The sequence below is a fragment of the Paroedura picta genome, chromosome 2, assembly GCF_049243985.1.
Source record: "Paroedura picta isolate Pp20150507F chromosome 2, Ppicta_v3.0, whole genome shotgun sequence".
NCBI classification, from domain to species: domain Eukaryota; kingdom Metazoa; phylum Chordata; class Lepidosauria; order Squamata; family Gekkonidae; genus Paroedura; species Paroedura picta.
Genome location: NC_135370.1, coordinates 138,925,103 through 138,951,331, shown reverse-complemented (window position 1 = coordinate 138,951,331; position 26,229 = coordinate 138,925,103). Strand labels below are relative to the sequence as shown.

General features: G+C 43.0%; 1 protein-coding gene across 1 annotated transcript in view; it reads right to left on the bottom strand.

Annotated features, from left to right (window-relative positions):
- Nucleotides 1-17,967, bottom strand: part of LOC143828946 (uncharacterized) — a 42,985-nt gene extending 25,018 nt beyond the window's left edge. Inside the window, exon 1 of the mRNA XM_077319101.1 lies at nucleotides 17,870-17,967. Within this exon, the coding sequence (XP_077175216.1) occupies nucleotides 17,870-17,967 (98 nt within the window). The remainder of the gene's footprint in view (nucleotides 1-17,869) is intronic.
- Nucleotides 17,968-26,229: the final 8,262 nt, after the last annotated feature.

The window sequence follows — 26,229 nt, the reverse complement described above, 5'->3', positions numbered from 1 at the left end:
TAGCAACCAATTTCAGCCTGAGGTTCAGTTTCTGATATCTTGTTACCCTGGGAAGAAGAGCAACAGTTCTTTATAAAAGAGGTTTACTCTGTTCATAGAGGCAGAAGAAACTGTGAGGAGCCTGTTCAAGGTAGAGAATTCTCTGATGGGTCATTTCTCTCATTCTCTGTTCTTGTCTTTTGCTGACATTGCCATACCACTCATTGCAAATTGCATAGACTGTTTCTGTGGACTGACAAGAATAATTCATACCCACTATTCCAGCTTCCCTCCTACCTTGTGAGTGCCTTGTGGTATCTCTTGCTTAATACCACTTTGATCAAAACTATACAAGTGGATGAGAAGCGGCATATCCCTAGTTTCTGCTAAGCTCAGAAGCCAAGATACTCTGACCTTTTCCCTTGATCTTCCACACAAGCACACACATACTGTAACATCTGTGTCTAAATATTGTTGGAATATGCAAGATTTGCAATGTACATAATTCAAAAACATATGAAGAATGTCCTGTAGGGGGCATCAGAGGAGATGAGTATTTAGCATAGTTAGCTTAGGAACTTCCTGATATTTTTTCAAATAATCTTCTCCAGTGTCCTGGGCACTTTCTGCTCCTCTGAGCATACTTCCTTCCTGCTTTCCTCCAGAATGAACAGAATTTCTGCAGACAACAATTAGACAGTTTGTTAGTTCTTTCTTCTCTGCTCTTTTTTATACACAATTGTTTTTCTTCTTAATAAAACTATTGTATTTTTTTAAGCAGGCTAGTGCTACAACCCTCTTTGCATTTTTAAACTCTGCTAACAAATACCTGTGCTATAAATTGACAAAAAGAAATACTTTTCACTGTTGATGGAAGGTGCTGTACATATCAGATCCAATTTCCATGTAGCTCCAGTGGAAAAGCAAATGTTTTCATGTGAACATTACAGGATGTCTTGTGTTCTGTGAACTCTGAAATTAATTATTGTATAAACAGATTTGGAATCTATTAGAGACTCAAACAAGCATAGCTATAAGTCTAGATATAAACATAGGAATGAACTAGAGTCACTTCTAGACATACAGACATAGATACATATGGAGAAATCAAATGTAATCAGCTTAAGTGACCATTTATTGTAGTAATAATTAGTGCTAATACACACTCCCCAAGGTTAGCATGATCAATTAAACTTATTATGAACAGTTAGGATTTGTTAGTCTAGGATATGAAACCATCGTTTGTATCCTTCTTCCAAGGCCCTCTGGCCAGAGTATGCCACTTTCTCCTTAATGGACCCTCACAACAATCCAGACAGACAGATTGCGCTGGAAGAGAGCAAGTGGCCGAAAGTCATAAAGTGAGCTTCTTGAACTGAAATTTGAACCTGCATCTCCTTAGTCCTAATCAAAAAAATTAACCACAACACTACACTGACTGTCCAGTCTTAAATAGACATATTAATTGCAGTCGGTCTCAAATGTGTTTTTATATAACGTATTTTATTTCTTTTATTATTGTATTTCTAACCCGCCATTCCCTGAAGGCTCCGAGTGGGTAATGACATATAACAGTGGTCCCCAACCTTTCTGAGGTTGGGGACCGGCAGGGCATTTGGGCGCGGCCTGTGGCCCGCGCGGGCCACGGCCATGCATCGGCCGCGCCCGCGCATCGGGCCCATCGGGCCGCGCCCGTGAGCCGCGCCTGCACATCGGGCCGCACCCGCGAGCCGCGCCCGCACATCGGGCCGCCCCCCGCGAGCCGCGTCCGCACATCGGGCCGCGCCCCGCGAGCCGCGTCCGCACATCGGGCCGCGCCCCGCGAGCCACGCCCGCACATCGGGCCGCGACCCACGTCCGCACATCGGGCCGCGCCCGCATGGGTGCGTCCCGGCCCCAATTCCCTCTCCCCGCCCTGCCGCAGTAAGAAGCTTCCCGGGCCGCAAGCTTGCATCCTGGGAAGTTTTTTACTGCGGGGGGGGGCGGGGAGAGGGAGCCGCGGCCCGGCGCCATGGCCTTCGCGGCCCGGCACCGGGCCGCGGCCCGCAGGTTGGGGACCACTAAAAACATACAATTTAAAAGCTCTACAAACGTAAGATAAAAATCTTAACTTTAAAAATACACATTTCTAATAAGATATAAAGGGCACTGCTGTTTTCCTGGTGCTAAATCTTTACTGAGGAAAAGAGAAGGGAACAATATCCAAAGTATGATTTTTCAGATGGCAACCCTAGTGAATACAGACATCCTGGAATCCTAGAGTTAGAAGGAATCTACAGGATAATCTAGTCCAACCAACTACAGAATTTGGGAAAGTGCTGTACATTTCAGATTCGGTGTAGTTCCAGTGGAAAAGCAAATGTTTTTATGTGAACATTACAAAACGCCTTGTTTTCTGTGAACTCCCAAGTTGCTTAACTTGGTTCAGTCCTGGCTTGTTACCTGGCAATAACCATACTTTCTCCCAACCAGAGCAAAAAGCAAAGAAACTAGCATTTAACAAAGTAAACCAGAAGCTATTTAATATCCAAACTGAATCCCAGTTTCCAAAATTAAGTGCTGTTAAAATAAACTATGGTTTTATGTTATATCTGTACAAAAAGGCAATAGTGCCATGCAAAACGCCCTCCAGCTAGCCTCAGAGGGTGGCAAATGCCATCAAGTTGCATCCAATTTTGGGGTTTTCCAGGCAAGAGATGGACAGAGGTGGTTTGCTATTGCCTGCTTTTGCATATTAGCCCTGCCCTTCCTTGGTGGTTCCCATCCAAGTACTAATTAGGATTGACCCTGTTTAAACTTCTCAAGTCAGACAAAATCAGGCTAGAATGGGCCACCCAAGTCAGAGCCCTGTAAATGTTTACCAGGTGGTACATGCTCATAGATTTTTTTAAAAAACAGCATTATGCTGCTGCAAAATAAATATTCTCATTTGAGCTACGATTCTGGGACTATATAACTCAAGTATATGTTTGTTGGGCAGAAAGGCATGAATACGTCCCTCGACTGGGTGTGCTATGGAAATATATTTCCTTGCCAACATAAGTCCTAGTTTGTAAATGAGCTTAAGAAGCAACATAAGATTTGATGTCATCTCGTCCACAAGATTAATGTTTGCTTGCTCCTCTGCATTTATATTTTTCACTGCAGCATTCCCTACTGACTGCGCAAAAGGTTGAGTGGGGGGGGGGGGATCTCACCTGCAAAGACCCAAAAAAATTAAAAACCAGCTTTGCACTCCATGGAGTATCTCAGCGATTTATTCCTTACTTCTCACTGAACAGCACAGCTGTTCCTCCTTGTCGGAAGCTATCCAGCAAAGAACGCTCCCAGTCTTTCGCTGAGGCATTGAACATTCCGTCTTCTATCAGACATGAACTTAAAGATTTTTAGCATCAACAAATTAAAGCAAATGTCATGCAGCTGGCTTGCCTAAAAGCCTTGTTGGACAGGGAGCTCAGCGAGCTTCTTTTCACTGAAACAACCCCCTGAAGACCAACTAATATGGAATGAAAAGCAAGAAGAGATAAAGCGAGGATAATGCCTTTATTTGGGGGACCCTGGCACCCTGAACTGGCTAGGGCCCCTACCCTTTCAGAAGAGACCATATCTAGCCAGATGTTGAACCACACTGGCTAGAGACTCCTGTATCTGCAGTTCTCCCCAGTCCAGTTCCTAGATGCATGCACAGCAACCTTAAAACAAAAAAATCAATGACAGCATCAATTGCCAGTGCAAAAAGAGGAACAAGAGAGAAATTCCACACTCCCACAGGGCCCAGCCATATTCCATGGAGCAGATCTCATTAGTGTGCATGCACACAATGGAATTGGGGCCACATCATACATGCATTAGTTACTAATTTGGTGCGCACAGTCCCTTCACCTTCCTTCAAGATTCTGGTCCATTCCACATGATTTAAATATAGCAGAAGTCTTACCTTTGGTAAACGCTACAAATTCAAGGTTCCACATGACGTCGCACACAATCTGCAACACTCCTGCAGCACTCCCGCAAAAATCGTTTCGTTGTAGCGCTTTTCGGGGAATCAGGAAAAGTGGATTCCCCCTGAAAAACCACAACACTTCTCCGCACAAGCTGCAACAAACCAGCGAAAGACATGTGCGTTCTCAATGTAGCGGTAGAAAGAAAGTCTCTCCCCTGCTCTTGCCCCGAACTTCCGGAGAAGTGATTGCCATTTTTTTCCCCTTAGACCTGCAAAAGCAACTAATGAGCAAGGCTTCTCTGGCTAAAGTCCCTCCACAGAAGTGATTTAAAGTAAAACAATGCTCCCTAAGTTCCCAAGCACAAAACAGCCCCCTGTTCGGCACTGCCCGTAATTTTGGCTACAAATCGTGCCCATGGGGGGGGGGAATTTTTTTTCTACTTGAGGAGCATGTAAACAATTAATCGCCAGCTCCTACTCCAGCAAAAAGATCTTTCCGATGCAACGATTGAACACAGATTCGTTGCAACGGGTGTGTTTGGTTTTTTAAAAAACAGTTCTTAAAGGGAAAGGGGCTTTTCGGGAACATGAACACAACAGCCCAATGGCTGTTCCATTTGATTGACGGCCAGGGGCGGGAAGAAGCACAGAAAAAAATTGCTTCCTTTTTTGCGATTCCAGCAAGACCGGAAACCTATGGGGAATGAATGAAACGCTACTGGGACTTCTATATTCCACTAAAAAAAGGCATGCGGAATTATGAAATTCCACTAATTAATATAGCGTTTATGCATTCTGTGAACAATTGGCAACATTGGTCCTTGTGCGGAATGGCCTGTTTTTTTTTTGTTTTGTTTTTTGTATACATTACATTTCTGAATATTCAAAATGTAATATGCACACTCAGAAGAATGTGACATTTCTTTCAGATAGATAGAGTCTTATATCCTGTATTACCATGGCTGTGCACATATCAAGGTCACCTACTAGATGTTTGAGAGCCAGTTTGGTTTAGTGGTTAGGAGTGCAGAATTCTAATCTGGCATGCCATGCCGGGTTCAATTCTGCTCTCCCCCACATGCAGCCAGCTGGGTGACCTTGGGCTCGCCACGGCACTGATAAAACTGTTCTGACTGAGCAGTGATATCAGGGCTCTCTCAGCCTCACCCACCTCACAGGGTGTCCGTTGTGGGAAAAGGAAAGGGAAGGCAACTGTAAGCCGCTTTGAGCCTCCTTCGGGTAGAAAAAAGCGGCATATAAGAACCAACTCTCCTCTTCTTCTTCTTCTTCTTCTTCTTCTTCTTCTTCTTCTTCTTCTTCTTCTTCTTCTTCTTCTTCTTCTTCTTCTTCTTCTTCTTCTTCTTCTTCTTCTTCTTCTTCTGTAGTGAAGGGAGTGAGTGAAACAATTCTCACATACTCATGTTCACACCATCATGTGAATGCTCCTTTCTTTTGTTCAAGAAAAGTACCATTCTGTTAGATACCATTCTGTTGTGCTTTGCAACCCCAGCACTTGGGAACTCATTTAAGCCTTTGGACTGCCTCCACTCACACTTGGCCCTCATGTGGCCAGCCTTCTGGCCCATTCCCTCTGTCGCTGCAATGGAGAGTCCAATAGCCATGGTGAAGTTGCCTTTATCCAAGATGTGAGGAATGGTAGTCTCTCTCTCTCTCCCTCTCTCTCTGGAACAATTTATGACATTTGAATCTGCCTACAATTAAATTTGAATGGAAATAGATCATAACCTTATCCAGTCCCCAGATTTTTGCACATGGTGATGGCTTGCAATTGCTGTGGGTGCCAAAGAGGTGTCCACTGATGAAAGGTGACACTACCTAATGTGGCTTATCTGATTCTCAGCAATTGCTTTATGGCAGCTTTGCAGCAATTCGCAACATTGTGAATCCACTGGTTTTAAGGCCATTCAGTTGGCTGTAGTTCTCCAAGTACTGAGGAGTTCCAACTCAGTCAAGACATTAGTGTTTACATATTCTACATTCGGGCTGGATCTTTGGTTAATAAATGATTTACAGCTCAGCAAATAAATGCCCATTATTGTGGATCTTTGTAAGGCAAGAGTTCCAGTCTCCTGTTGGGGATGGGTAGTTAGAACCAGCCCCCTAACAGTCATTCTCACAAACATATGACCAGGGCTGCACTAACAATAGCAAATGGGGCCATGTGAGGACTTTCAAATCAGCACTCTTATGTGTGGGGCCAGTTTTAAATGAGATCTGTGTCAGATGTCTTGCTTCTTATCACATTTGGTGTGTTGAATCCCAGGTTTAGGCATAAATCCTGCTACATGAGGAGACATTTGAAAGGATATTTCACCACAATCAGGGTGGTTCACATGTTGAACATTAAAGTATCCCCCACCCCCCACTCTCCAGCGCCTCTCTTTTGTTGATTTTATTTTGATCCCTTCCTTCCCTAAGGAACGCAGGATGGTACAAACGGTCATTTATCCTTTCAACAAACCTGTGGGGCAGGTTAAACAGAGAGATAACGACTGACCCAAAATCATGCTGAGTAAGCTTTCTACTAGATTGGGGATTTGAGCCTGTTTTTTTCTAGTTCTGTTGAATTTGGGCCTGCATTTACAAGAGAATAGGACAAAAAACCCCAGCTGCCTCCAGCTCCTGGTCAACCTGGGTACAACATGTATGCAGAGATCTTTGGGCTAGGCCCAGTGAATGTTAATTTTCACAGAAGTGCTTAGAGGAACCTGTACTCTACCTTTGATGTCTGAATGCCAAAAACAATGCAATATCTACCTGGGGAAGATGGTGGTATGCCAACAAATGGCAGGGATGGAAGTTATACTTGACCAGATACACTGGGAGCAAGCCAAGGCCCAATGGTGATGTTGCCCGTGCCTCAGAGGCTTCTTTGGGACCTGACAGTGCCAGTTATAAGCCCCATCGGCCACCTTCATTGTGCTGCTGGCCTCAGCAGTTGCTGCCGGTGCCTTAGGGGTCCACCCCAACGGCTTGGGTGGAGAACCAGCCTTGCATATCACTGAATCAAATCTTCTGCCATGCTACTGTTCAGTACATCTGCCAGAGGATCCCCACCCCTGGCTTACAGTCTAGATTCATATGTTAGAATCAGGATTGTTTGCTTTCAAGGCAGACCAATTCTAAGTTCCCCATCTCTTTCTCTTTTATTTTTAAACATAAGCTGCTCAGAGATTTGAGATGCTTGGAAACTTCTTGTCTCATATGATTTCTTGTATGCCAGCTCTTTAAAACATTAATGGCATTCTGAATAAAATCTTAATGATGCATTTTTAAAAGGACAAGGGAGCTTCTTGATCCCACCCCTCATTTCCCAGCTTTGCGGCAACTTATTGCAAAATCCTCACCTCGATCATTTGCATTCCCCTCCAAAGAGTCAATTCCCTGTAAGTAAAGGGACAATGGCTAAGAGATTCTTTTTCCTCACCACAAATGCCTTACATGGATGCTGACCTTTCCTTGACACATAGTTTATTTTTAAACTCTACATTCACATGCCCAAGCTGATCTCTAGTGTCTGCAGCATTCTTCCTTCACTGGAGACCAAGACCTCTGAGGATAACTCCCAGCCACAAAACCCAATTGGCAGAGAGCAATGAGTTGTGCTGAGGGGGAAATGGCTAATGTGAACTAAATGGAGAAGATTTGCCATTCCTAATGGAATCTTTAGCATTCATTACAGCAATGGAGCCTAATCTTTAGCAGAATAAAGAGTGTTTTTAAAAAACACAGGGAGAAATAGGATATTGTGCTTTGCGATGTATTCCATTTGATCCAGGCGACCATTCCTATGGCACTAGTATCTAGAAGCAAAGCTTGATAGACGGTTCTGCAAATGTCCACATTGCCCAGAAATGCCCATGAAACCTGAATGTGTATGGGGGAAGGGAAAAGGCCTCAAGAGTCAAATATCATATGTTTTTTTAAAATCCCTCTTTATTCTGCTAATGATTAGGACGTTTAGCTAGCCTCAAGAGAAGATATGTGTGTTCAGTAGGGGGGGGGATAGTGATACTTGCTTTCATTCATACAGGGGTTTAGCCTCCACAGTTACGGAATGTGACAAGATCCGTTTTGTCTTTCTTATCCTGGGCATTTCGGTATTAACACATGTGACCACTAAGAAGGCCATTTAAAACAGCATTGTTTTACTCACACAAGGAGGCCCTGGAAATGCTGCAAAATAAGTAGATACAACTTCAACTGCCTCAGAGCTATAAAACCCTGGTCAAAGCATGATTGCCTTTTTATGAACAGGAAACGTGCAAATTGTCATTTTCTTTCTTCTGGGAGAATTGCATGACTGAGCACACATCCAAACAAAAAATATCTCCTAATCATAGAACAACAGTGATGACAAAAAAAACAAGGTTGTAGCCCAGTCATCTTTTAGACATATCCACTCTATATGCATGACAGACTTCCATTGCTTCTCATGTCCCAAGGGCAGCCCCTGTTTTCTGGTCCTCTCCCAGTGAAATCATGGTCTCTGTTTTTGTGTTTGAGAATTGTGGTTGGAATAAGCGGAGCCACAGCGGACATAATCCACCCTCCTAGTATCAAGCAAATAGATTTCTGGGTGGAGAGAAGCATCTTGTCTCCAGTGCATTTGCAACTAAGTACCCATGCACACTAACACTGAGGTACCATGAAATGCCCAGTCTACTTCAAATATTGCCACTATTGGTGTCGTTAGTAAGTAGTAGGAACCCTTGGTGGGACAGTAGGGGAGGATATGTCCCAGCATACAGCCCTAAATTGTGGGGTCTCACAGGAAGCTACACTCAATATGCCAGCAAATTTGGAAAACTCAACAATGGCCACAGGATTGGAAAAGGTCAGTTTATATTCCAATCCCAAAGAAGGGCAATGCCAAAGAATGTTCAAACTACCGCACCATTGCACTCATTTCTCATGCTAGCAAGGTTATGCTCAAAATTTTACAAGCTACGCTCCAGCAATATGTGGACCGAGAACTTCCAGAAGTACAGGCAGGATTTCGAAGAGGAACCGAGATCAAATTGCCAACATACGCTGGATCCTGGAGAAAGCTAGGGAGTTCCAGAAGAACATCTACTTCTGTTTCATTGACTATGCTAAAGCCTTTGATTGTGTGGAGCACAACAAATTGTGGCAAGTTCTTAAAGAGGTGGAAATACCAGAGCATCTTATTTGTCTCTTGAGAAATTTATATGCAGGTCAAGAAGCAACAGTGAGAACTGAACATGGAATCACTGATTGGTTCAAAATTGAGAATGGAGTTCAGCAAAGCTGTATACTGTCACCTTGCCTATTTAACTTGTATGCGAAGCACATCATGAGAAAGGCGGGATTAGAGGAGTCACAAATTGGGATCAAGATTGCAGGGAGAAATATCAACAACCTCAGATATGCAGATGATACCACTCTAATGGCAGAAAGTGAAGAGGAACTAAAGAGCCTGTTGATGCGGGTGAAGGAGGAGAGTGCAAAAGTTGGCTTGAAACTCAACATCAAGAAAACAAAGATCATGGCATTGGGCCCTCTCAATTCCTGGCAAATAGATGGGGAAGAAATGGAGATAGTGACAGATTTTATTTTCCTGGGCTCCAAGATCACTGCAGATGGGGACTGCAGCAAAGAAATTAAAAGACGCTTGCTCCTGGGAAGGAAAGCTATGGCAAATCTAGACAGCATCCTAAAAAGCAGACACATCACCCTGCCAACAAAAGTGTGTTTAGTCAAGGCTAGGGTATTCCCAGTTGCAATGTATTGCTGTGAAAGTTGGACCATAAGGAAGGCCGAGCGTCAAAGAATTGAGGCTTTTGAACTCTGGTGCTGGAGAAGACTCTTGCGAGTCCCTTGGACTGCAAGGCGAACAAACCGGTCAGTCCTAGAGGAGATCAGCCCTGACTGCTCCTTAGAAGGCCAGATCCTGAAGATGAAACTCAAATACTTTGGCCACCTCATGCGAAGGAAGGACTCCCTGGAGAAGAGCCTAATGCTGGGAGCAATCGAGGGCAAAAGAAGAAGGGGACGACAGAGAATGAGGTGGTTGGTGCAAACTTAAATGGACTCTGGGGAATGATAGAGGACAGGAAGGCCTGGAGGATCATTGTCCATGGGGTCGCGATGGGTCGGACACGACTTCGCACCTAACAACAACAACGACAACAGACAGCTATTCTCTCCCCTATGCCTTTTAACATCTACCTGAATCCTCTTGCCCACCTGATCCAGATTTTTAGTCTGGGCTGTCATCAGTATGTAGACGATACCCAGCTATTTCTGTTAATGAACAATCATCCATCAACTACCCCTAGACAATCTGGCCAGATGCCTGAGAGCTGTGGGGGATTGGCTAGAGAGGAGTCGGCTGAATCCAGCCAAGACAGAGATTCTCTGGGGTGATGCCCTCTAGCGTTTTCATGGCAGACTCAATACGGGGTGCTTTGCCAGTGCCTTCCCCAGTCATTACCGTTTTACCCCCCAGCGAGCTGGGTACTCATTTTACCGACCTCGGAAGGATGGAAGGCTGAATCAATCTTGAGCCAGCTGCTGGGATCGAACTCCCAGCCTCACGGTCAGAGCTTCAGACAGCATGTTGGCTGCCCTACCACCCTACGCCACAAGAGACTCTGATAGGTAACACTAGTAACTACCGGCAAAAGCTTGGGTGTGATCTTAGACAATGGAGGCCCAAGTCATGAAGACATCCCACCCGGCATTTTTACATTTGCACCACTCAAGCAGCTTACCCCATACATCTCCGAGCTTGATCTAGCTAGTGTGATCCATGTTATGGTCTTCTCTAGACTAGACTTCTGCCATTCACTCTATGCAGGACTGCCCTTGAGATTGCTCCAGAAGCTCCAACTAGTCCAAAATGCAGCTGCATGAGTCCTGACAGGGGCTCAGTATCGAGCACATATAACACTGGTGCTTACTCAGCTCCATTGACTCCAGATTGGAGATTGAATCGAGTTCAAGGTGCTGGTTCTCACTTTTAAAGCCCTAAATGGTCTGGAACCAGCATACCTGTGGGACAACCTTTTCCCTTATATTCTTCCAAGAGCACAGAGATCCTCAGAACATTTCCTCGGGGTCCCTGACTCTAAAGAGGTAAAATTGGCCTCAGCCAGTTCCAGGGATTTTTCAGCTCTTATTTTCTTATTTGTTTTGGTGTTTATAAGATCTGATGCTTGTGCTTTGCCCCAAACATTTAACAGCCCAACTGTCTTGAACAAAGGCTGCCGTAAGGTTGCCAGCTTTGAGTTGTGAAATACCTGGAGACTTTGAGTGTGGAACCAAGAGTGGGTGAGATTTGGGGCAGGGCAGGACCTCAGTGGAGTATAATGCTATGGAATCCACCCTCCAAAGCAGATATTTTCTCCAAGGTAAATGATCTCTGTGCCCCAGAGATGAGCTATAATTCCAGATCCCCAGGCCCCACCCGAGGCCTGCCATCCCCAGGCTGTTGCTACACTCTAGGCTAGACTAGACCCAAACACATTGTCTGTGTTAGCTATCCCCCACCCCCTTTTTTTTTTAATAAGCTCCCTTGGAGAGGAATGTTTCTTTACATGCTGTTGGTGTTTCATACACAGTAATTAATAGCAGCCTGGGAATGAGCTGAATGGCATAGCGAGAATATTAGAACTGCTATCGCCATAGCAGATAAATTTTGCTATAGCCCAGGGAAAGCTTTACCCTTCTGTCTCTGGCAAGCACATTCACGGCATGCTGTAGACACCTCTCAGCACAGGTTGACAAATTAATCCCAGGCTCAGCTGTGCGTATTCATAAATCAGATGCTCAGGACTATGAATGAAGTCAAGGCACCCACCAGACCATATTTAATGTCTAATTATGCTTGGTGGAAAGGCCAGGCAGCTCAGATCGCAGAATGCAGGCCACGCCTCAGGAGATGCCAGTGGGGATATTCAAACACATCATCAGCCTGGAAAATAGGAGTGTGTTATGACTTTGGTCATTAGACACGCAGTAACCCAAACAATTCTAGAACTAAGTGCTTTGCAAATGAAGGCTGGCCTGTGGAATCGGGAGGAATAGTTTCCAACATTCTTAGGATGTTTCTGATATTTTTCTGTGATTTTTGAAAATAAACTTGTTTACATGTTGGGTTATGCCTGGTTTATAGATTAAGCGGGTCAGTAAATGTTCCAGGCATGTTGCCTTATCATGTTGCAGTATGATTCCTGTGCACACCAGCCCATTCATGGCAACTACTAGCATAACAGGGACCCAGGTGAGCTTGCTGCTGACTTTCTGCATGAATGGGTCAGTGCACAAGGTAAATGAATTTCAAACATAGCTGGACATACGTAAAATATTTGCGTGGATGAGCACTTTACTTCTTGCCTACTTAGGTCCTGGCTCCAACCTGGTAGAATGCTCTCCCTGATGAGATCAGGGCCTTCTGGAACCTTCAACTAGAGGTAGTTCTAGTACTAGTAGTAGTTGTTGTAGTACTAGTTGTTGTAAATCTGGAAAGGAGCTCATATTGTCTTTTGTGAAATACTGGACAACCCAAAATAGCAACCCAAAATACCCCCATTTCAATTAATCTGTTCCTAATTTTGTTTACTTTTTTCGCTTTTACAATCATAAAAAGAAGTTACTAACAAATGGTTCCCTTTATTTTATTTGCATCGTTTCTAACCGCTTGCTTTCAGTTAACATCCTTTTCATATATCTATATAGCTACCCCTCCATTCCTCTGAGTCTTGTGCCAATTCTTTCCTGTGCTCATGGGAAAATACAAGACATCCTTGTTTTATATTAACTTGTTGCTCCTTTGTTTCTGCTATGTTGGATAGCTTGGTACATCAAAGCAAGCTTAAGATGAATTTCTTGTTCATCTTAAAGTTTAAATCGACCTCTGTTTTGTTTTGAAGCACCCCCTCCCCCTGTCTTACTTGGTTAATACCAGCTCATGATTTGATGATGCAACATCGCTTATCAAGCACTGCTGGATAGGATGGGAATGGTTTAACAGTGCTGCCAAGATCTATAATTGGCAATGCAGTGTCACAGACATTGTCAATTATGGCATGAGTTCATCTCCAGAAACCTGGGAGCCTGAATATCAAAAGCTAGATGTTTGGAGGACTATCATTCTCCACATGCAACACACCAGGGCACAGACAAGATGTCAAGGGATGGGTATTGATTCCAGAACAACTTTCTGTAAGAGGTTTGCGTAAACAATACACTCTGGCCATTGCACTGTTTTCCAGTTCCTTGTCAGAAAAAGCAATAACATGAACAATGACAACTGTCAAAATGTCCCCATCTAGACAAATATTAACTCAGGATGGGTTATTTGCTATTCTATCTGGTACACAAATCACTGGGAGGAGATTGTGTGTTTGTTATTGTATTTTGTAAACAACTTTGAGCCTACATTAATAGAGGGTAAGGCATAACATAAGCAAGTTTTACTATGTAGAAAAACAGATCATAAAAATAAAACCATGTGTAGAATGTGTACCCTTTCCTTGGCCAAAGTTAGATGATTTTTTTAACATCTGTAGTCTGTACTGTTGGCAGAAGAACATAAAAAAAAAAACTGTGAAATCAAAAGGTCCCTTACCAGAGTCTTTTATTCTTCTTCCAACATTCAACATAAATTACCACCAGCTACGTTTTGCTCAGTTGTATTTAATAGATCTTTTTCAGACACCAGTTTCTTTAAATTATAAAGTATAACAACCATCATCTACTGTAAAGGATCATTTAAAAACATACAGTCAAATCAACATAGAAACAAAATACTTATCTGAAAATAATTTGAAAATATATAGTAAGGAGGGTGGTGGTGGTGGTGATGACCTGTAAATCTGGTGGATTCTCCTGGTCCCACCTAGAAGCTGGTATCCCTGAAGGGAATGAACCCTGAAGAATGACTACTCTAGTAATTGACAACTGCAGCATGAATCTGATGATCTGCAGACTTTGCAAAGCAGAGATTTTGCTTTTCCCCCTGCTGCATCACTGGGATCAAGAGACCCTCAAGCACAGAACTGGAGGCAAAGTAAGCATCTGCAATGGAAATGTGGGATTAATTGAAACTGCTGTCCCTTCTTCTGCAAGTGGATATCAGAGAGGGGACATGGCTCAGGGGTAGAGCATCTGTTTGGCATGCAGAAGGTCCAAAGTGTTACCCAAATAGGCAGCCTCCTCCTTAGTCAGGGGAATTAGCTTTAAGGAGACAGAGCAAGAGGGGGTCACTGGGATTCTCCACCTCTGTATAGGGGGGGTCACTGGGATTCTCCACCTCTGTATAGGGGGGTTTCTCCCTTTAAGAGAACTCTCAGAGAAACCAGGCAAATGTTCACCTGGAAAGGTTCTTATTCAAAGGAACGAATGAAGCAAACATGGACACAATAAATACACATATAAGAGCTAACTAAGAGGAAACCAGGGAGGAGGAAAAAGGGAAAGCTTTTAGGGGGAAGTGTCATCTTTATCAGTCTTGCAGAGATCCAGGAAGTTTTTCACAAAGGGAAGAGAACCTCTGGAGTAGGGGTATAGCCAAGAGCACTCAGAGAGACTGCTATGGAGCAGGATGCCATAATTATAGGGCAAAACAGACCATAAAGCTGGGGTGGCAAGATCCCAAAACAATATCTTGATGTGTTTACTGAGAATGGACAATGATTTGGAAGATGCTTGGTGACCCTGTAAGTACCAGATAGGAAGAGTGAATAGAATGGGTGAATAGAATTGAACAGTGGTTAAGTGTTGCTTGATTAAAGTAAGTGTAAACGAAAGAAGCAAAGTGGGGCTAATAGGCTCTGTCACAGTCAATAGGTACTGGGAGAACCATTGCCCTATAGTTATACGTCCCCTGGGCATAGATGGAGATATTAACCAGTCAACCATTCCAAAATACTTACCTAGTGTCCAGCATTGCAGGCTTTGTTTCATTTGTTTCATTTTGGGCCAGGCAGTACCCTGTACTTGGGGGGGGGGGGTGAAGGGGGGGCTGACTGCTAACACCAGGTTCAATCCCCAGCATCTCCACTAAAGATCTGATAGTAAGTGATGTGAAAGACCTCTAGCTGAGAATCTAGAGAGCTGCTGCCAGTCTGAGCAGACAATGCTAACCTTGATGGACGAATTGCCTGATTCAGTATAAGGTAACTTCATATGATATGTTGTTTCATTGAAATAAATGAATGGTTGGGTACATATCAACATAGCAACATAGAGATAATGGCTGCAGAACGTTGCCATTAATGAAACAAGGGCATGATATTTTCTGGTTTTCTTCTCCTGCTGTTGATTTCAGATTCTTCTTTCATGTCCCCTGCATTGGTGATGGTTATGAATACAAATAAAACAACAAATAACATCGTAATACATTCTCTTCAGAATGCTGTTTACCATTCTGCTAGTCCTGGGACAAATACCAATGTTCATACCCAAAATGCAATGAAAATAAGCTGAAATATTAAACACATTAAGAACCTCTCCCTCAATTTAGCATTGGCCACTGATACCTAAACCAAGCAACAAATACTTTGGGAAGATGACTAAGTCTGTGACCCATCTCTGGATAAAAGGAGTTCTACATCTGGAAGCCTGTGTTCATTTTGGACAATGCCATTATGTGGCATAAAGTTTTAATTTGATGAAGGCAATTTTGATCCACACTCCCAGTGATGCTGGAGTTCCTGTACTTAAAACAATTGAGCTCCATTAAAGTCAATACAGCTAAGCTGGTTTAAAGTCCTACAGTTTCAGCTGAGCTGGGCTCTGGATCTGACCTTGAAATACTCAATGAAGTTTTTGCAAAACACAACGGAAGCCTTTTCTCTCCCTCTGTGTAGGAGCTAGCCGATTCAGGGAAGACTCGTTCTCTTGGCAAACAGTCTGGTAAGTGACTTATGTGAAATACTTGCCTCCTGCTGCAGTTTTTCAGACAGCGGCAGCTACAGTAATCTAAGCAGAACTAGAGCCAAGGGAAGATTAATCCATCACAGTGAGACATTCTATTTTAAGCAGCAGGAGCAAATGTCTAGTGCCTGCACACATACTAAGCCTGCTGCAGCACCCTACTCCAGTTCACTGCCTGGTGAAAAGGAGCCTCGTGATGAATCTTAAGACCGTAACACACATCCCATCTGTCAAACTGGTGTTATTGGCATAACTTGGCTTTTTAAAATGTAAGCGGGTGGACACAGCCTCGTTACTTTATTTTTCTTTTAAAAAAATCATCAGAGTATAGTGCTTTGTGTCTTTGCCATGTAGCAATAAAAGCCAAGGTCCAAACATTCCCCAAGAGGAATGCACTGCTAGGCATGTATAAAAGCTGATGTCACTTTCCAGTTGCATTCCCTCATGCTTTTTGGGGTGCTGCCTTGAGAGCCCCTTCCCAACATTGGAGAGTCCCCCTCTGATAGCAGGTAACTTCTGATAGCAGGTGAAAGTTGGAGCAACATGTCAGGCATGAGTAGGATGCTTTTCATAGTACTTTGGATCCTAGCCAAAATGCTAAGATGATGATCATAATGATGAGATACATCTTGCTTATGTGCCCAGGGAGCCAATCACCTTTTTGAGATCAGGAAAGTATTTTCTCCCAGGCCAGATTGGCCCAGGGATTCTGGACAGTTTTTGCCTCCCTTTGGTTATAGAGCAGAGGTCATGGGGAGGGGGGAGGTAGATGTGAATTCCCTGCATTATGCAGGGGGTTGGACAAGATGACCCTTGGAGTACCTTCCAGATCTATGTTTCTCATGTCTTTTTGCTTGGTCCTTGTATATGAGAAATGCATATTTCAGTTTGCTTCTTTTGTAACACAAAATGTTCCACTGCCACTATATTCTTGTGCATATTTCTCATGAGCAGTTCCTTGATAACAGTTGACATCTCAAGGAAAATGTGCTGTTCTTATTATGAAATACAGGTTCTTTCCCATTCCGGGAATGGCACAGCATGGTGACACAATCAGAATGAGCAGTCATAACCCCATACCTGTTCAAGTAGGGTGCTACAATACTAGCATATCTCAAGAAAAAAGATCTAGTTTACACAATCTAGTTTACATTGGGTGACTGAATAGAATTTCTATGTCATATCTTTTTTACTGAAGATCAAGATGACATCAGTCAATCTCTGACTAGTGGTATGTGCTATTTAATAACCACAGCATCCCATAGCGTATCTTCATCAAATGATAAATGTCCATGTGATAGAGCTGGAACTCAGATACGGATTGCAAAGAGTAGAACACATGGGTATTCCAGCAGCTTGGAATAGGAAACTAATAGCGACCCCATAGGTTCTTTATGGTAAGAGACTCTCAGAGGTAGTTTGCCATTACTTGCCTTTACATAGCAATCCTGGTCTTGGACTCCTCATCCAAGTACTAACAGGACATAGCATAGCTTCCAAGATCGGATGAGATTGGGCTAGACTGGGCCACTGAGTATGTGTGTGTGTGTCTTTGTTTGTGTGTGTGTATGAATCACTTTTCTTCCCTTAAAAATACTTTCATACAAAAATAATTTAAAACCAATGGATTTAGAAGTGTGTTGGACAGATATCTGGACCATGATAATCAAATAGGACATCCAGGTTCAGAGGTAGAGGGGCTTTGATTGTCAGATGCTAGAAAGCATCAGGGAAGGCTCAGTTTGTGGGCTTCCCTGGTGCACATCTGGACACTGTTGAAGAGAGGCTGCTGGAGTAGACTGTGGTACAAGTGCCTTAATACATTGTGTTAGTAATGAATGCAGCAAGTATGTGCCAGTTACACTCAAATGACAACGCTGTAACTGGATCAAACCAATGATCCAGTGTTTGATCCAGTGTTGCTGCTCCGATGTAGCTGACACATACCTGCAGCAAACATATCTAACATAATAAATATATAAATAAACACAATGCCTGCATTTTATACTCAGGTATTTGTACCAGAGCACAAAGTCATCAAAAGTATTCTTTAGCTCCACCTTCTTGTGCTTGCGTTCATTGGGACTGACATTTGCTTTAATATCTCTCACTGAAAGCATGACTTCGAAATGCTTTAGTCCTGGCTGTCCTTGGTCTGTGGCTCATAGTAATGTAGGATCATATATTTAGAAAATTTTGAAGACACGTCTATTTTCAATGAGGTCTCACAGTGAACGAAAGGTCAGCAGTGAGTCTGTCAAGAAATGTTCCATCCTTGTACACTGGAATGGATGCCTGTAGAGTTTTCATTATTATAATGCCCTTAGACATCGGAGTATTTGTGTTGTTCTAAGACAAGTGCTTTAGGATGCTTTGGGCTGATCCTGCGTTGAGCAGGGGGTTGGACTAGATTGCCTGTATGGCCCCTTCCAACTCTATGACACTAACTTTAAATGTAAAGCCAGATATACATACAATGAAGACAGAAGAAGGGGTGATGAGCAGATTAGGGTATATTTGTGATTTCTTCCGTATGCATATTCATTAGTAGAATTATGAATGCCTATAAAGTTGTTTGAAAGCAGACAATGATCTTAATTCACACCCCCAAAGTCAATACACATTATTTTTAAAGTGTCATGCTCATGATGCAAGTACATTTCAAAAGCAAATATCAATTCTTGATTCCGTTTTAAACACACAAGCATTTTAGCACTGTTTTTTGCTTTGGGTATTGTTTTATGCTGATTTTATTGATTTGTAATGTTGCAGTAGTTTGGATCCAAAATACTCCAAGCAAAGCAGAGCAGGGCTTGCCTGTTTCCCTTCACCTACAGCAGCCCAGTGAACACACTACCCCTTCCAGGCTCAGAGGACCTTTACAAGCAGTGGGGAGGAAAAAGGAGGGGATGCAGCAGAATGGAGTTGATAAGAATTGTTGCTCTTTTACATCAATGGATGCACCTTTATGCTAGTGCAAAAGAAAACCCATAGATCCACCCCATGATGGACCAAGGGTATTATTTCTGATGGATAAATTGAAGGACTGCAATCTGGATTTTCAGATAGGTGGATAGGAAATTGGTTAGAGAACCGCACTCAAAGAGTTGTTGTCAATGGTGTTTCATCAGACTGGAGGGAGGTGAGTAGCGGGGTACCTCAGGGCTCGGTGCTCGGTCCGGTACCTTTGAACATATTTATTAATGATCTAGATGAGGGGGTGGAAGGACTACTCATCAGATTTGCATATGACACCAAATTGGGAGGACTGGCAAAAATGGCTGCAGAGGAAAGGTCACGCAGTAATGGGTTTAAACTACAAGTACAACGATATAGGCTAGATATCAGGGGGAAATTTTTCACAGTCAGAGTAGTTCAGCAGTGGAATAGGCTGCCTAAGGAAGTGGTGAGCTCCTCCTCACTGGCAGTCTTCAAGCAAAGGTTGGATACACACTTTTCTTGGATGCTTTAGGATGCTTAGGGCTGATCCAGCGTAGAGCAGGGGGTTGGACTAGATGGCCTGCATAGCCCCTTCCAACTCTATGATTCTATTATTCATTATGAGGCAGTTTCATGTGTTCATCATGCCTCTTTGTCTCTGTTGCAATGAATCTCTTTAAAAGAAAAAAATGAATCAATTTGATAGCATGATTAACTACAAGTATTTTCTTTCATTTAAACTTTACCTGTGTACTTGGAAATGCTTCTGTATATGATGTACTTTCATGTGGCTAATAGGATTTCTTAATAATGTTCTTGTATTTCATGTTAGGCTCTGTCCTGAAGTCCCAATTTAAACACAAATCCATGGCTGGATCCAATGGGATTGGTTACCCAAATGAGCTTAGTGACAGGATTTCATATAACAAACTGAAATTTAAATCACTGATCAACTCACTGAAGCTCACTGGTTCTCCCCACCCCCAAACCTGCAGTTCTCAGAAAGTTTCCTAAGATCTTTTCCCATGACATAGAATCATAGAGTTGGAAGGGACTTACATGGTTAACTAGTCTGGTGGTCCCGGCACCGGGCTGCGGCTCCCTCTCCTCACCCCCCTCCCCCCGCAGTAAGAAACTTGCCGGGCCTCAAGCTTGTGGCCCGGCAAGCTTCTTACTGTGGAAGGGGGGAGAGGGAAGCAGGGCCGTTTAATATTTTTATTAAATTATCTGCATTCTACAAAGCACCATATATATCAATATATATGTACACACACACACACACACACACACACACACATATATATAATGTACAAATCTTTCAAGTAACTAACTCCAGCTTACAAATTACACAATTCAACATTAGCAACTTCAAAAATTATAAATTACAAGATTCAAAGTGGGGAGGTAGATACCCCCAGGATAACGGCTCAACCTGCAAGGAAAGTGTATTTAACACTATGTAATCCTATTGTTCTCTGCACGGTATATATTTAGAAATGAATGCCTGTAGATTAAGCTTGCCCCTCATGCCCCTGTGCCTTTTAATATACATTCACTTGCTTTGCTTTTGTTGCCCAGAATGAGTTTACGCTTCTATTCTGTTCATGCATAAAATATTCAACGATCAGGTACCAGAAGTCCCCAAGACAAATTTAACCAGGTTTGATGATAAAATCAAAGCCCTTAAAGACATTCTGGCTGATTCCAATATTTTTATATGCTGTTATTACTAAGACTTAAAATAAATGATAGGTAGAGGGAGGAAGAAAACCAAGCTGCCTTCTCCAGTTGTCAAGTCATGCAGTTGCTGGCCAACTGTGGTGACAGCTGATTGGCTTGTGGCCCACTTATTCCAACTCACTGGGTTCCACAACTGTTCTGGCACTGCGAGCTCCATGCCAGCCACTCAATAAATTTTTCACAAGCCTAAGAACCCTTAAAGAGAGTGTAAAGATGGGAAGCAAGAAGCACTGAGAAACATTATGGTTGAGATCTCACAGAAGATTTCCACATGCTCAACAGTCCTTGACCAAAGAGAAGTGATCTCTGCTTGCATCAAGTGGGAAGGAGGGGGTTGTAGTCCTACTACCTTTCTCCCCTCTACAAGGCAGCACTAGGTATTTCTTCCAATGCAATTTCAAAATAAAATTAAATAGAATCACACAAATTAGCTGTTGTATATTCCATCACTATGAGTTGCTGCCGACCTTCCACTGTCATGGATTTGCCCACCCTTTGGGTTGTTGGTTGGGATAGCCAGAAGACTAGGACTTCTGAAGTCAAATCCCAGAGGGCTGTGTCCTTGTCTTTACAACTGCATTGGTATTGTGTTTCAGGAATCCCTCCCCTTTGCACCAATGTGAGTTGACCTTTAAAATCGAAACTCAAACTAACACAAGATCATCATGCTGTGCTGTATCTTCTGTAAACAGACAGGAAGAAAAGGCTGATTCAGGGGTGAATTTTGCAGGACCTTTGTGAGGCATTTGGTCCTGCTTGCACACCCCACTGATTGCCTTTCATGTATGGCATTAAATGGAAAAGTCCCCAAAGATGGATATGAGAATGCTCTTTTATTATCCACAAGGCAGATGGGAAATTAGAAGGAAGGCTAAGTAATGCATCATAGTAACCATGGCACTATTAGACAACATTTCCAAATAAAATCAGAGTCCAGTAGCACCTTTAAGACCAACAAAGATTTATTCAGGGTGTGAGCTTCCGAGTGCAAGCACTCTTCGACAGACTATGATTTTACATGACAGGGAATATATAGCAAAAATCAATGATAATCAAAGGATTAACATTGGCTGTATTTGGTTGTGACACAGTCTACTGATGTAACAGAATTGATTTTTGCTATATATTCCCTGTCATGTAAAAAGATCATAGTCTAAGAGTGCTTGCACTTGAAAGCTCACACCCTGAATAAATCTTTGTTGGTCTTAAAGGTGCTACTGGACTCTGATTTTATTGTGCTACTTCAGACCAACACGGCTACCCATTTGTATCTAAGGTTTCCAAAGATTGTCTTGATTGCTATGATGTTAGGCTCTTTTCTCCACTCCCAAACTGAAGCTGTAATCCCAAGAAGACTTGAAGCCACTTGTACTAATGTCTGCCAAAAACAATCTCATTAGAAGATCTAAAGGCTGATGGTTGCACATGGAATTCTGTCACGACGATCCTCAACACCAGCTGATTCCCAACAGCAATATTTCTGAACACGTCAGTACCACAGCTGAGCCACACAGAGCTCGACACAGAGCCTGACACAGTGATCTGGTTTCAGAAAGGGAAACAACACTTTCATTCATGTGAAAGGAAGCAAACACACATGGGCATCCATCATCCAGGCAAAATTAATGAACTGTTTTCCACACACACGAAAAATATGAAAATTGTATTTGGTGCATAAAAACAGAAATCAACATGGAAACCAGGACTTTTAGACTTGTTTTATAATAAGGAGAAAAAAGATCAAAACATGGAAGTAGAAATGTCTCTTTGAAGAGAGATGTGGCAATGAGTGATGGGACTTTTTAAAAATCATGATTGATCCAGAGTGACCCTACTTTTCTCCTGCAATATTTAGGAGTGGAAATAACCCTCACTATTTTCAGAATTGGATTGAATCTGATGAGAAATCATGCAGATCGCTGGAACTCCATGGTAGAGAAGCCCTGATTGGCCAAGGCTGCCTATGTGACAAGCTTGCTTTAAAGGAGAGACCCCTAATTTCTCAGCAGAAACCATAACTTCTGTCCTCTGTACCCTTTCCAGTAGAGATTTGCACCTCGAATTTTTTTATCCCTCCTCTGCTGTCTGCAATACTCCCCCTCTCCACTTCAAGAAAACAAAGAAAGAGGTTATGGCTGTGTTTGCCTCTCCCCTCCCCTTCTGAGCCTCCCTAAGTACGTGCAGAACACTTTTCTGTTCCAGTGGGGAAGGGGGGGGGAGAGGAAGACCCAAGTTCAAATCAATCTGAATTCAACAGGATTGACAATGAAATAAACAAAGGAAGTGCAGATTCAGCTCTTGCCTCAGCCCCCATTGGCTGCTATTTCCTCATGCCACCAGAGGGCCTTAAAAATCTAAAGTTGCAGGATCACTGTTGTGTTATAATGGTCTACTGCTTCCTGGCTTTCTTTCTTTTCTTTTTTCTTTTAGTAAATTGTTAGGCATTTTGTTGCAAATCTATAACTAGAAATCTGATTTGCCCCCTTTTCCCTTATAACCCTACAAGGAAAAGGACTAGAGACATAATTCCCCCAGGGACACCTGGGTACTAGTACATTGGAGCAATAGATAGTTATAATGCTAGAGTGATATGTTTATCACTTTTTTAAAAAGTTCAAAAGTTCTCTGGTGCACGTATAGGGAGAATGGTGACTACAGGCTCTAAAATAACATAAATGGTGCAAATGTGAGAACAACTGCAGTGAGATACATGTTATCCATCTACATGGTACCCAAAGGCACTTTGACTGTGATCTTTTCAAGAAAGATTGTATCAGAACAGGTTTGGGAAAGGTCACAGCAAAATAGAAGAAAACACACAAAAACAGGCCAAATCGAGGTTGATGTCTTGTGAATGCTCCTGAAAAACAACACTGTTACAAGGAAGCCAAGGTAGATAAAAACATCTGTATGGAAATCACTTGAGTCATCAGCATTCCAACATTAGCAGCATGCAGAACTACAAAAAAGGATCCAAACACTTGTGCATATTATGCTTTTGAATTAATTTGCCTCCCAGATTTTCTCACCATGCAGGATATTCTGTTCCATGAAGATTATGAATCCACTTCCTCCTCTGTGAATGCACATTGGGAAAAGCTTACCTTGGTGACTTTTCCCAGTAGGCACCAGTAAGCACTCTTGCATCTAGAATATTGCTGAATGATAGAAACAGAAATTGTACCAGTTCATGGTACTGTCATGGTGTGATACTGGCTATATCAAACATTTTTAATGGCATCCGTGGAGTTCAAGCAAGCAGGTTCAGAGGAACTATGCTTTCTAACATACAGCATACGTTCTAACATGAGTTCCCAAGAACAGGGTGAACAGCAACACAAAAACTGTACACAAACTTCAAAACAGGGGAAAGCAAAACCAGTGGGCTTAATTGTTCACGGCCATTTAAACCTAACAGCTGCAGGGTAGACCTGCCATTTAAATCTAACTGGTCACCTACAGACCCATGCTGCTCAGCTGTTAGGCTTAAATCACCCAAAACAGTTGAACTGGACAAAAGACCAGTAAATAAATGGGGACTGACCTGGCCCAGATTTATGCTGAATTTTGGCTTCTGTGCCAATTCATGCCTATTTATAATGATTACCATACGTTTGACTGGTTTGGAAACACTCCTGAGGATTGTTAAACCTTTCTTTGATTTTGCTGAAGTGTTAACACTGGGTTTAGTCTGAATCAGTTGTTGATCCACTTGATTTGCAGTATACCCGTAGCAAAGTTGTACCCTTCTGAGTTAATTGAAGCCAATGGTCTTAGATGAGTAAAACTCTACTTAGAATTGCATTGTTTGTATTATCTGTCTGTATAGCAACAGTTCTTGACATCAAAGATCTTTTGTAGCCATAATACCTAAGAACTTTTTACTTGGAGATGCCAATGATTTAAATTGAGCCTTATACAGGAACCATGTATCCTCTAGCACTGATTTATGGCCCTAGCTATTTAAAAAGACAGACATGACCACACAAACCAAATCTGCATGTCGTTGGCACCATGTGGAGGTGTCACCTCATGCAATGGACACTTCCATGTGTCTCTGCTAGGTTGTAATTGTATTAATAGCCATGCTTGGTCTCATGGGTCCACCATGCATATGAGATGGATCTTCACATCAATCTGATACTGGTTATGGTGGGACCCTGCAACTTTTATCCTACTCCTCCTAGCTATTCCTAGGCAGACTGCCTGAAAATAAACCACAAGGGTAGAATCATCCTTCCTGCACTCTTAGCCTGGAGTACCTGGGCCACTCAGCAATGGCAGCAGCAGAGTCACCCATAGTGTCTCAAGAAACATGAGGCATAAAGCTTATAAAGCAGAAAATGTGGGAGTCAGTCCTTGAACAATTAGTCTGCCCTTTTCTTTCTCTGCAAGGAAGCCAGAAATTGTCTATGAAGGAGAGAAAATGGGAAAAAAAACTATTTTTGCACCCCACTTTTTGAGATCTGAAGGAGTCTCAAAGCGGCTTCCAATCACCTTCCCTTTCCTCTCCGCACAACAGACACCCTGTGAGGTGGGTGGGGCTGAGAGAGCTCTGCGATGACTGTGACTGGCCCGAGGTCACCCAGCGGGCTGCATGTGGAGGAGGAGGGGGCGGAATCAAATCTGTTTCTCCAGATTAGAGGCTCCTGCTCTTAACCACTATACCAAGAAAGACACACTCAGCAGCCAGTTCCAAAATTGTTCTGCTGCAGTGGCTTCTACTGACAGGGCTCTGTCCCATCCTCCACCAGCTCCAGGTTCTCCCTCCCCCCACCTACTTCTGCCGCTAGATCTCTGTGCCAGGGACTCCCTCCTTGCCTTTTGGCTGCTGCCGGTGTAACATTCTGCAACAACAACTCCAAATGCTGCTGAACTCTGGCTTGCTTGGTTGCTATTTTTTGGCACAGACCTCAATGTCAACTTTGAGAAGGTTATCCACAAAATAGGTCTTTATTACATTCTTTTTCTTTTCTTTTGTAGACACAGGTTTGGAGAGTAGCATTGGTCTATTTCCCTGGGGCCCAGCCCTTGCTTATCAGATGTAAGGATCCAGAGGGAGCAGGGAGGCACTCCAATCTAACACCTTTCTAACATAGTTTGAAAGGCTGAAGAAAGAAAAGAGAGGAAACAAAATATGCACACACACACACCAACAAATATATCACTCTTTTTTGTTGTTGTTAGGTGCGAAGCCGTGTCTGGCCCATCGCGACCCCATGGACAATGATCCTCCAGGCCGTCCTGTCCTCTACCATTCTCCGGAGTCCAAAAAGGCTGCCACCTGAATCTAGGACCAAGGCAAGACCACAAGACTCTTGTAAGAACTTCCACTTACCAATATGAACTCAACTCATGGCTAAACTGCAGCAGATACACTCCACAGTTCTGATTTACGATGGAGACAGCAGTTCTGTCCAGTTGCAATTTCACCTGATTACAGCTCATCTTTTTGTGTGTACCTAACCAGTTTGGTTGGATCTAACCAGTTTTTCTGGTAGCAAGGGAGGAAATACTCCCTTTGAGTATAGAAAAAGACAGTGCTACACATTGCTTTAGGATGCTTAGGGCTGATCCTGCGTTGAGCAGGGGGTTGGACTAGATGGCCTGTATGGCCCCTTCCAACTCTATGATTCTATGATTCTATGATCATGGGGCCTCCATGTACAAAAGCCATGAGGGGTGAAGATTTAACCATTACA